Source organism: Mustela nigripes, chromosome 1 (genome assembly GCF_022355385.1).
Source record: "Mustela nigripes isolate SB6536 chromosome 1, MUSNIG.SB6536, whole genome shotgun sequence".
NCBI classification, from domain to species: Eukaryota; Metazoa; Chordata; class Mammalia; order Carnivora; family Mustelidae; genus Mustela; species Mustela nigripes.
In genome coordinates, this window is record NC_081557.1 from 74322104 (window position 1) to 74334222 (window position 12119).

At 37.3% G+C, this 12119-nt stretch overlaps 1 protein-coding gene across 1 annotated transcript in view; it reads left to right on the forward strand.

The window, feature by feature from the left end:
- Window positions 1–12119, forward strand: part of ARHGAP42 (Rho GTPase activating protein 42) — a 281486-nt gene that overhangs the window by 63046 nt on the left and 206321 nt on the right. The window contains exon 2 of the mRNA XM_059413285.1: window positions 7838–7933. Within this exon, the coding sequence (XP_059269268.1) occupies window positions 7838–7933 (96 nt within the window). The remainder of the gene's footprint in view (window positions 1–7837; window positions 7934–12119) is intronic.

A 12119-nucleotide genomic window follows, 5' to 3' on the forward strand; every position in this document is an offset into this window, starting at 1 on the left:
GTTCTGTACCAGATACTTTGCTAAGCCAGTTTCATGTAATATTCATGACAGTCTTGCAAGGGTTTACTATCTTTCTTTTGTACATATGGAACTTGAAGTTCGGAGAGGTAAGTGCTTGCTCTAAGACATATTGCAGTAGGTGGAGGTCCCTGGATTGGTGACTATGTCTGTTAGACTCTTGTACACACCTAATTCATGACACGAAAGGATGAAGGACCTCTTCCCAGATCTGAGCATGTTCATCACATAATGACTTTAGTTTATCACTGAAAACAGATGCTTTGACTTACACTGCCTGCCACAAGGGTGCACACGTCCAAAACAGGATGCAGAGGTAAGACCCTGAATACGCATCTGGTATAGAAATATATGAGGCCAGTTAAAGCTGGGCCAACTTGACAGTGCCAAAACAATGTTATTCCATCCTTGAACACAGCAGGTAAATTTAGTGGCCTAGAGTAGTCTGCTCTTTTTGTGTTTCCAGAGGGATGAAGAACAACATTAGTGCCCCATTGCCCTTTGGTGATTTTTGTTTCCAGTGACCTCCTGGGAATGTGGCTATTGCTCCGTGGCAGCATTTCTCAAGGCCCACAAGGGAAGATCCTTGATCCCTTTACTGTAAGTCACTCAATTTCACTTTAGCTCAACATACATGTATTGAGTGATTACAATTACTAAGCTTAGTCCTGAGCCTTCTTTATGAAGACTTTTCTTTAATTGTTAATATTGGACAACCAGTATTTTCTACCCATTTATGTGTAAACTGGAAAATAACAAAGTGGGCAAATAAGAGCCATAGAAATGATTTTTACTGACAAGGTCTCATTGTCTTTTTAAATACTTTCCCACACCTAGTATTCTTTTCCTTTGACTTTTCTCCATCGAGCAGTCTGATATTTGCAGTTCTTTGAAAGACACTAAAAACATAACTGCAGGTATTAAAAACCCATGCTTATTTGATAATTCTTTGAGCACATTCTCTGTGTAATGTTCAGGATGATTTTTAGGAAATAAAGGCTTCCAGTTATACTCCTGTTTGTTCCCAGTACCATAAGCTTTTCTGCAATTGATCTATAGGGGATTTTTTTTTTTTTTTTTTTTAAGAGACTGGGAATGGGAGAGGGGCAGATGGGGAAGGAGAAAGAGAGAGAATCTTAAGCAAGCTCCATGCCTAGTTGGAGCCCAACACGGGACTCAATCTCACAACCCTGAGATCGTGACCTGAGCCGAAATCAAGAGTCTGATGCTTAACCAGCTGAGCTACGCAGGCACCCCTGCAGTGGATTCTTATATGAACAGATTGGTGTATACTTCTTTCTGGTCCCTCTGGTCTCTTTTGTGTCTGCTTTCTATTGGGTATTAAGGGCAAAATGAGATGAAGAATATATACCAACCTTCAAGAAGCTTAACACCTAGAATATTACTCAGTTATCTTATAACATTAGAAAGTATGGGAATGATGTGAATTTCCTTTGGTTTCTAGTCTAGCATGGTGTATGTTTGCTGCTAGTTTATTCCATGCTAATAAACATACCTATCTCTAATATAGAGTTCAATACATGGAATCTTACTATCTTAGAATTTATATAACAGGTAATGGGTTAGTGAGATGTTGTTAAAGGGCACACCCTCCCTGATTTTAATTCTTGTTAGTCATTGGGAATCAGCTGTGGGATGCAGCAGAAAGAATCCCAAATTTGGGGAGCAGAAGACCTGTCCAGATTTGTATCCAACTATTAGACTTTGGGCAGATTATGTTATTACTTGAATTTTTAGAGCATCAGCCCTCATAGCTTTGTGTGAGAATTAAGAAAAAAATATGTAAGAACTTCGAAATAGTAAAGTTATCAACACTATTGCTATCATTATTATGAATGTACATCAAATCTTCTTGTCAGTAGTAAAACATTTTTTATTTATTACCATTTTTGGAAAATTGACAATCCATGTTTTACTAGTGGTTGAAAAGCGACATTAGGGGATTGCAAGAGTGGGAAGAAAGGAAGATGAAAGGCATCTGGAACGTTGGAGTATTTACTCACCTTACAGAAATTTGTGCTTTCAAAAATTGAGCTTTTGTATGTAAGAAATGGTGTTGAATACTCAGATAGTATTCACAGATGGTAAAACTTCCTCCCTTTATTACACTATTAGAATAGGGTAGATAGACGAGGTTTATTGATAACAGGGTAAACGGTAAACTAGAGAAAGCACAGCAAGTGAGTCACAACGTACAGTGGAAAGTGTAAAAGAGGAGATAATGCCAAATGGGAAGGAATCAGGAAGGGCTTTTTGAAGGAAATGGAAGCTTCAGAGATATATTGAAAGAGACCATGGAGAAAAGTGTTATCTCTAGAAGGTGGAATAATAATATAAACATAGGTACAAGAGACTGGATGTTTGTGTCTAATATAGATCAGTACCCCAATGTGGTATGAATCTTGATAGGTGAGGCTGGGTATGTAGGTAGAAATGCCTTTTAGAAGATTCTGTACATTTTGTTAACTTGGCCATGATTGGTGTGTTGTCATGTCTTTTAAGTCCTGTTTTCACTGATTATTCTGAGAAGCCTTCCCCCATGCACTCAAGCCTTTATGTGCAGAGCAGTGTGGCAATGTGGTTAAGTGAAGATTCTGGGTTGAAAATCTGGCTCTGTTGTTTACCAGCTTGTACAAACTTGGGGAAGCCACTTAACCTGCATGTGCCTTGGTTTCTTCATCTGTAAAATGAGAGTGATGATACCTGATTTTTGCGACTATTGTGAGAATTAATGGTTTAATTTACATTAAGTGCTTAGAAAAGTATCAGGTATATAGTAAGTTGTACCTGTAGTGATGATGTTGTTAACTTCTGTAAGAGACTTTATCATTTGACCTGTGGTAGGATTTATTTACATTCCTGATGCTCCTACTGGACTGTGCCCTTTTTGAGGAAAGGGTATATCTTGTTTTTACCTTTGTATTCTCCTTGCTTTGTACTATCTGCCTTCTCCATGGTAGTGTAAAGATAATTTTACAACCCATACATCTGGGGTATATTGCTCCTTTAAGTCTTAAATCTAGTCTCAGAGCAACTGGGTTTCAGGAAGAACTGACTTGTACCAGTGGACTGGCTGGTTGTACTTGCTTTGACATAAATATAGCTCACTTCTGTAGGTAACATTATAAAAATAATTCCATTAACACTTCTAAAGTAAAAGGTAGCTCTTAATGTATAAGAGGAGTTATAATTATTTACTAAGTGTGTTTTATTTCTCTAATGAAATGAAGTTTTAGTGTTTCATTAGCATCATCTAATTATGGGTGCTACAGGTTAACTCTTTGATATAAAAACATTGTTGACTAATTAAAGCTCAGTGTAATTTCTTTCAACTAAATGTAAATATATGTGAGGACATCCTTGCTTAACTTGTAGGTTAGGCAAATGGAAAAGATGTGGTGTGGATGGTACTTGTGGCATCTTTACTGTATACAACCTTGGTTGCTGGTAAATGTTATTCCTCTACGTTCACCTTAGAATGTGGCCAGATGGTTCTGACTGGGATCTTTTCCTTGTTTGTTTTCCAGTTGTAACAGTTGGGTAGAAATAGGAGAAAGAGAAACCCTTGCCTGAACTAAAACTCTATGCTTGTCATAGTTTGTGTGCTTGATCTTTCTTTTTGTACTTAAGAGAAAATGTAGATTCTTATCATTATACATTTTGATACTTTAAAATTCAACAATAGAATTTTTAAAATTAGGTTTTAAATTCTATAGAGTCAGATGTGAATCAATTTTATTTTAAAGGTTTTTAAAAAATCTTTATTTTTTTGACACAGAGAGAGAGAGAGATCACAAGTAGGCAGAGGAGCAGGCGGGCGGGGGGGGGAAGCATGCTCCCCGTTGAGCACAGAGCCCAATATGGGGCTCGATCCCAGGACCCTCAGATCATGACCTGAGCCAAAGGCAGAGGCTTTAACCCACTGAGCCACCCAGGCGCCCCTATTTTAAAGGTTTTAGAATCAGTACTTCGGCACCGTGCATCTGGCTATTGTTCAGAAGCTTTAGACAGTTAGGAAATAGTGTTTCATGTGATTTCAAGTCAGTTAAAGTTGTTGTGCTTTCTAGTTCAGAGGGAGATGAAGCCAAGATAAAGAGAGTGAGCTGAATTCCTCATTTTGAAGGTTGATCAATATTATTGGCAGAAGATATCGTAAGTTCTTCACTTTGATAATATTTTTGACCTTTTTATTACTTTGGTTTTTTAGAAAATGAGAACAAAAAAAAGGAAAGTCAAGAACCCAGACACTTGAAGTTGAAAATAAGTCATATTTCAAATTTTTCATTATTTTTGGAATTATCATCTGAATTACTTGAGAACCAAGTTTTTAAAATGTAATCCTGTCTTATTATGCTTCCAAAAGGATTAGGGAGAGATAGTACTTTCTTCATTCCAGGATTGAAATAGACACCTATCTCTTACACAGAAATACTGAATAATCAGGTTGTCTTTGTCATGGCCTGATTGCAGTGCATCAAGAGAGAATTTGAAACTGCTATCAACAGATGGTTTTCTTGGGCATTTTCCAAGGTTATCTAAGGTCTAACCTTCATTAGGTCTAACCTTCTGCCATCTTCATTCCTGAAAAATAAATTTTTTTTTGCCTTTTCTAAGATGTTTAACATAGAAATAGCTAACAGCTTGTAAATGCTTAACTGTGTGCCAGACACTGTTCTCAGTTCTTCATCTGATTTAACTCATTTTCTTCTCACAGTAACCCTGAGAGACAGTTTCTGTTCCACTTAACAGATGAGGATACTAAGGTACAAAGAAGTTAAGGAACTTGCCCACAGTTATGGCACTTATTGGTAGAGGCAGGAAGTTAGCCCCGGTATTAGGCTCTGCTATTAGAACTTACACTCTCAATCACTTGGCTATATTGACAAGAATAGCTTATAAAGTGGGCTTCTGTGTTCTTGTTTGGGAACAGGAATTATAGTGCATCCAATGTGATGTCTGTGAAAGGACAAAGCAGCTTACCTTTCTTTGTCAAGGAGCAAGGCCATGGGAAACCAGTATTTAGGAAGAAATGGTCGATTAGGGGATATTGTGTTCGAGTTCCCTAGGACAAGGCTTCCAGATAGCTCATTGTGTTTATTTGAGGGGAAACTCAGGAACTAGTAGTGAGGAGAGGAGAGAAGGAAGAATCTCTTAGAAAATCCCTAAGCATCCTGGTTCATCCATATACACTTTCTCCATCTCAGCTCTGCTGTAGGAATTGCATCTGTGCCTTCAACCCATTTTACCGTCAGCATTTGTATTGTACATAAAAAAATAGTGGGACATTAAAGGGAATGTGATTCCTGTCTCAGGGAGAGTACCCACGTACAACTTGACTTAAAATTATCCCAGGAGTCTACTTTCTTTGTCTTCTCATAACATTTGATATAGGTGTTATGATTTCTTTTCCCATAGCCAGATTTCTCTACATGCGCACTGTCAGATAAATGCATACTTTTGCACAGTGCCCGTCTGTCTGGAAGGCGAGTCAACTTTCCCACCTTTGTAAGTTGGACTTGAATGATAATAACCGATGCCACATATTGAGTTGCCTCATATGTACCAGGCACATACTTTGTTTAATCTTTAGAACAACTCTGTGAGATCAGTATTAATTCTCTCTTGTCTAGATAAGAAAAATAGTTTTTGGGGAGGATGAGTGATTGTCCAATGGCTCAGAGGTAAATGGTGAGGTGTAGTCCTAATGAAGGCCTTTGTTTTCTAATTGACTAATAATTCATTAAGAAGGCTCTCTTTATCTTTCTTCCTGAAAGCCCAAGGGAAGGCCGTTCTTCCGGTGATAGAACTTTCTAAAGCTCTTAAATTGAAAGTACTTCTCAAACAGAATATGCACTGGCCCAAAGTTTTAGCTCCCTTGTGGGAAGAGGTGTAATCTCTGAGTAGCATCATCTTCCAGAGAATAATTTGTTTATTCAAAAAAAAAAAAATCTCTTTTGTGTGTGTATTTTGATTTAAAAAAATAAAAAAAGCCTCTCTGAAGCTTGAGTCCTTTCACCTTCAAGAATTGTCTTTGTTCAGGGTGTTGGTGAGTTCTTTGGGTAACAATGGCACAAAAAAATGACGTTAATGTTTGAAGACCTATTCATTCACCAGTAGTACTTTGTTAGGTGTGTATGGTTTCATGAATGGTGGGTTACCACAGTAAGTCCTGGGCTCATATCTAGGCCTGGGGCCAAACTGTTCTCTTAAAGAAAAAAGTATTCTGACACCAGTAAAAATGTTAAGGAGGACTTTATTCAAGACTGCTAAAGCTGTTGAGATTATAACAACTGGGGAGAGAGATCATACTCAACCGTGCATGCAACAAGAACAAGTCGGGATTTATAATCAAGGAGCATGTTTGGGGGCTGTTTAGGGAGATGTTGGATTGGAATGGAAAATTACTAGTAGGAGACATCAAAGGAAGGAGGATTCTTGGTGAAGGTAGGACAAGGACAAGGGTGGGGGATGAAGATTTTTGGTCTCATATCCCTGAGTGGAGAATTCTCTCTAAAATGACTTGGGGGAAAAAAAATGACTTGGCAAGAATCTTGCAAAAACTGAAGTATGTAGGGCCAGTGAGGACTGGGAGCCAAGGTAGAGGCCTAGTCAAGGTAAGGTCCAGAGGAGTCTGGCTAAACATTGTTGAGGAGAGCGTCTCCGTGGGTTCTATTGCTTGAATTAAATGCAAGAGTTCAGGTATTGGACTTAAACCCATGTGAGGTACCACTAACTGAAATTATAGAGTGAATTCCAGAAAAATATGTTTTGCTACTGACACAGACTTGTGTGGAAAGGTTGGTATGGATGATCAGAGTAGTTATGAGAGGTGGGATGTTTAAAGCCTCTGTTATGCTGCATTGTCAGATTGATTTATAATTTTACTTAAAAAAACTTATACAGTGTTTATTAAGTGTCAGACTTGGTTCTAAATCCCTTGCAAGTATTAATTTACTCAATCCTTAAAACAATTGTGTGAGGTGGTTATGCAGTTGTTATGCACTCTTTGCAGAAGAGGATACAAAGGGTTAAATAATTTAAAGAGGAGTTAAATAATTTGCAGGAGGTCACATAGCAAGAACTTGATGGGACTTGGATTTCCACCCAGGCAGCCTGGCTCCAGAGTGCATTCTTAATCACTCTGTTAGGCTGCATCCCAGGGATTTACTTCTCATTATTCTGGGCTTTTCTTTATTCTCTCCAGGAATAGAGAATTCTTCTGAATTTAGTCAGACTCTGGATTTTGCCAGGATTGAAGAATATTTAGCTTGGGATCCCCTATAATTCACAAGGTTATATGTAAACAGCCTTGTAGGTGGCCTTAGGAGATCAAAACACATTCCTTACCTGCTCTGTAGTCTGTACATTGGGGACCCTTTCTAATCAAAGAATGGCTGTTTCCCCTCCCTTTTTCCCTACTCCAGCAGCAACCTTAGTGGCATTCTTTTCTTTCTTTCTTTCTTCCCTTTTTTTCTTTTCTTTCTTTCTTTTTTTCATAAATACTCCATTTATGGGGACTGAATGGCAGTTATTCAATAAAGGCTTTGGGAATTGGTTTCCAGATAATACAAAACTGGCACCAAAACTTTCTTAAAGGGGCAAATTCCCTGGGAGCAGAGCAGAACCAGTTCCTAAAATATTTCTTTATTAGTCTTTTTAAAATCTGCTTAAATTTGTCAAGCTAGTATTTTAAAAGCTTCTGGTAAGTATGGTATTACAATGGAAATTAGAATGGAAATGAAAAATCTCATATTCCATGGTACTTCAACTTATGATTTTTTTGAACTTTTAATTACAGATCTGTCTATGGCAGTACAGAAATTTTCCCAGTCACTGCAAGATTTCCAATTTGAATGTATTGGTGATGCTGAAACAGATGATGAAATTAGTATCGGTGAGTACTACTGTTCTTTAATATTCTACATAATTTTAAAAGTCCTACTTCAGATATTGATTTCATTGAAGTCAAACAGATTCACATACCCAAACACTAAACACGTAAAATATTCTCATTTTGATGAAAGTGTAAGGGCAATTTTTGGTTGTTGTAGAGAAGAGTATTATAAATTGTCTAAAACTTGAAATGTTTTTTTTTTTTCCATAAGGAAATTACTTATTAATTATTCTATAATTTACCTCAGCTCTTTAAGAAGAGGTGGATAGCGATGTTTGTCTCTGCCTCAAAGTGAATCATTCATTCAAATACATATTGGGCATCTACTATTAAATATTCAAGGTACTGGTTTTAAGAATTATTTTACTTTTTAAAAAATTTAATACTGATTTCTCTTGTAACATGAGTATTTGTTTATAAAGGAAAAATTCAGTCATGATGTTTTAAGCCAGTGTTATTATAGGATATAAAATATTACTGAGGATCAGGAGACTTGAGTCCTAATCCAACTTTGCCTTCATTATTCAGCAATCTGACCTTGGGGGGCATTCCCCTTCCTGATTCAGATGGTTTTATTTCCCATAAAGTGAAGAGGGTTGGGTTATGTGATCCCTGAAGTTTTATCTGTATCTGAATTGTTACTGTTTGATGATCAGATTCATGAAGTATTCCTTTTCCCCACATTTTAACAATTACTACTTAACAGTTTGTGGACAGTGGGTCCATTTGTAGGCTAAATTAGAGACATATCACATAATTAGAAGACTGCATAGAGTATGTATATTTTAAAGTATAATATGAAATAGAATATTACAGGTATTTAGAACAGTGACTCTCAAGGTTTAATGTATATATGAAGCAGCTGGAGATCTTACGAAATGCAGATTCTGATACAGAAAATCTCAGGCGGAGTGTGTGATTCTGCATTTCTAACAGACTTGTAGGTGATGTTGGCCGGGCTTGTCCATGGACCACACTTTGAGTAGTAAGGATTTGTAATTTCTGACATGCCCCTTTGCAATCACATTTCTCTTCTTCCTCTACCATTTCTGTTAGTTAGAGATGTATTCTTAAACAGTATATTTTTATTTTTGAGAACCTAAGTAATAAGCCCAAACCTAGCTGTGAAAGGCAAGGGCAGTGTTACTACCACCGAAGAAAGACCCCTGGAGAAGATAGGCTGACTGAGTTGGATGCATTGTGTCGCTTTAGCTTGCCTACATTCACAAAAGTACCTTCTGGATAAATCACTGGCAGAATTCAGAGTTCTTAGACAAGTTCTCCCTGCATTTAGGATTTTCATTATGCATACATCGATAGGGTCAAGGTGGTGCCTTTCAGAGGTCCTGTGGCAGGGGGTCACTTTATTTGGTTGCTCCTAAGAGTGTTAGTTACTAAGGGGAACAGAGAGGTAGCTGGCTGTTGAAATCAAAAGTGACTCCTCCTCTGTCAGTCCTCTGCTGTAGGGAGAAGGACTGCCACATGGTCCTCATGAGCATGACTTCTTTCTCTTTACAGGATGAATGAGAAAAGGCACCTTCAGTGACCATGCACCACTAGCACTTGGAACAATAGTTGTCATTTTTGTGTGCCACTTCTTGATATTTGTGTCCTAAATATCTACCCCCAACATAGGCTTATAACACACACCTGGCCAAAAAGCTTAGTTAATAATATTAGAATACTAACATGTTAGCGTTATTATTTAGAAAAAAAACACCCCACATACTTATAAAGGGTATTTATTTTCACTTAGTAATGTAAATGTAATTCCAAGAAGGCAGAGGCCAGATTCTTTTCTTTCTTTCTTTCTTCTTCTTCTTTTTTTTTTTTTTAAAGAGAGATTATGCAAGAGTGCAGGAGTGGGGTTTGAGGGACAGCAAAGGGAGAAGAGAATTTTAAGCAGGCTCCACAGCCCAGCATGGAGCCCAGCCTGGAGCTCTGTCTTTGACCCTGTGAACATGACCTGAGCCAAAATTAATAGTTGATCACTGAACCAACTGAGCTACCCATGGGCCCCTATCTTTTCTTTTTAAAAACCATTTTAGCTTTATCACCTGACCTAGGGCCTGACTCATGGTAAATTGCTGAATAAATGACATAATTTTCCTTATAAAGTTTGATTTTTTTTTTACTTATGTGTATATTTTTCTGACAGAATTATATATATAAATTATATATATATTTGTATGTATATTTAATAATACATATAATTTGTTTTCTTTATGGCAAATACTCTGGGTTTTCATATATATTCTGATTTTTAATAATTTCATGACTTAAAATATTTCATCTGGTTCAGATACATAAACTTAAGAAATAAACTCTATGGAACATTCAGGTCAGTTCTGGTTGGTCTTGTTAAAAAGTACAATAAACATATGGGTACATATTTCTCTTAATTTCCTTTAAACTATTTACTTAAAATACCTTATTAAAGTCACATGTAACTAAAGAGGTGGGGTTTTTAAATATATGCTCTGCAGCCTTGCAGGTGGATGTTAGGTGATTTTCCTAGACTGTGGTGAATTTGATCTTAGTATGGATGTTGTGCCTCTTACAGATTAGATTTGAAAGGTGTTGATCAGTGGGTGAAGGTTTATTCTAGGCAATGGATACTGGATTAAATTCTAGTGTTTTGAGGGCTTTGAGGAGTTAGATCTTGGGGAACAGAAGATGAATGCTATGTAAGGATAGATGTAATGCTCCTTGATGCTTTTGAATCAGAAGACTTATGTAGCTCCTGTTACTGGGAATCTGATTCAAACATTAAAATTTTATTAGGAAAACCTAATTTAGAACAAAAATTAGTGTAAAAAATTATTTCTGAAATGTAAAAATATAGCTATCTTCCTTTATCTTCACTATCCAACACTTTTTATTCCTTATACTGAGCCCTCAAGTGCATTCTAAACATTTAAAAATAACTACATAATGAAGAGAAGACTTAAATAGCTATTTCTAACATGGAACATTATGAGGATATGGCAAACTATTGTTTCAAGGGCAGTGACCTGGGAATGTATCCCTGAGACTTATGGCTGGAGTGGGTGCAGTGCAAGGAACTATCCTTACCCACGTCTATCAAGTCTTCTTTGTTTACTTTTATCAGCAGTTTTAATTCTATATGGGAAGGTACATAGTTTTAGCTTTGTTTAAAATAGCTTGTTGAAACCCAGTTTCAGCCTATTTATTCCTCTGATTTAACCAAAGAGGAATGAAGTAGGGAAAGCTGTGACTCTTAGCATTGAGTAATAGCCACAACACTCTTGGTCCAGAGTAGTTTTGTGATGGAACCATTAAAAATGATGACTTACAAAAACTCATCTTTTATAAGCAAGCAATGTCAATGAAAAATAACTTGTAGGGCGCCTGGGTGGCTCAGTGGGTTAAGCCGCTGCCTTCGGCTCAGGTCATGATCTCAGGGTCCTGGGATCAAGGCCCGCATCTGGGCTCTCTGCTCAGTGGGGAGCCTGCTTCCCTCTCTCTCTGCCTGCCTCTCTGTCTACTTGTGATCTCTCTGTGTCAAATAAATAAATAAAATCTTAAAAAAAAAAAGAAAAATAACTTGTAAAATCAAGATGTTTGCAGTCTTTTTGCATGTGAGTTGTGGGTATGGATGGGAAGGTGGTTAGAAGATAATTAAGATATGTCTGCTTACAATAATTAAGATATGTGTGCTTACAATGGAATAGGGTGAAAAATAGATTTTGAGCAATGTAAGGAAAAGAAGGTTCTTTTGTCGTATCAATATAATTATTTAATTTGTGGAAGCTGTTCCCGGAGTTTTGTAGGTAGGTAGGCCTGTATCTGGCCTGTAAGCCAGGCCCATTCTTCTTCTGTCCCCTTCTGTTCCCACCCTTTTGGGCAGGAGGAGGGCCCAAGGGAGGTTTGTGTACAAGTGCGGATTGTTTGTTTTTTAGTAATGTGAAACATTTCTGGCTTGGAAGGAAGCAAAATGTAATTAGTTGTCTGCAAACCCAGTATGGAATTTCTAGGGCTCAGAGAACAGGTCACTTGTTTCCAAAATTGAAGTCCTAAGCAGGACAGCATCCTGTGCCCTTCCTTTAGCACCTTTCATTCCATTCAAAAATGGCAAGAGGTCATTACTCCTCCCTTTTCCAAGGATTGAACTGAGTGAAGACTGAGTTAGGAATAAGTTCAGTAGTTGGACATTTGGGACTTA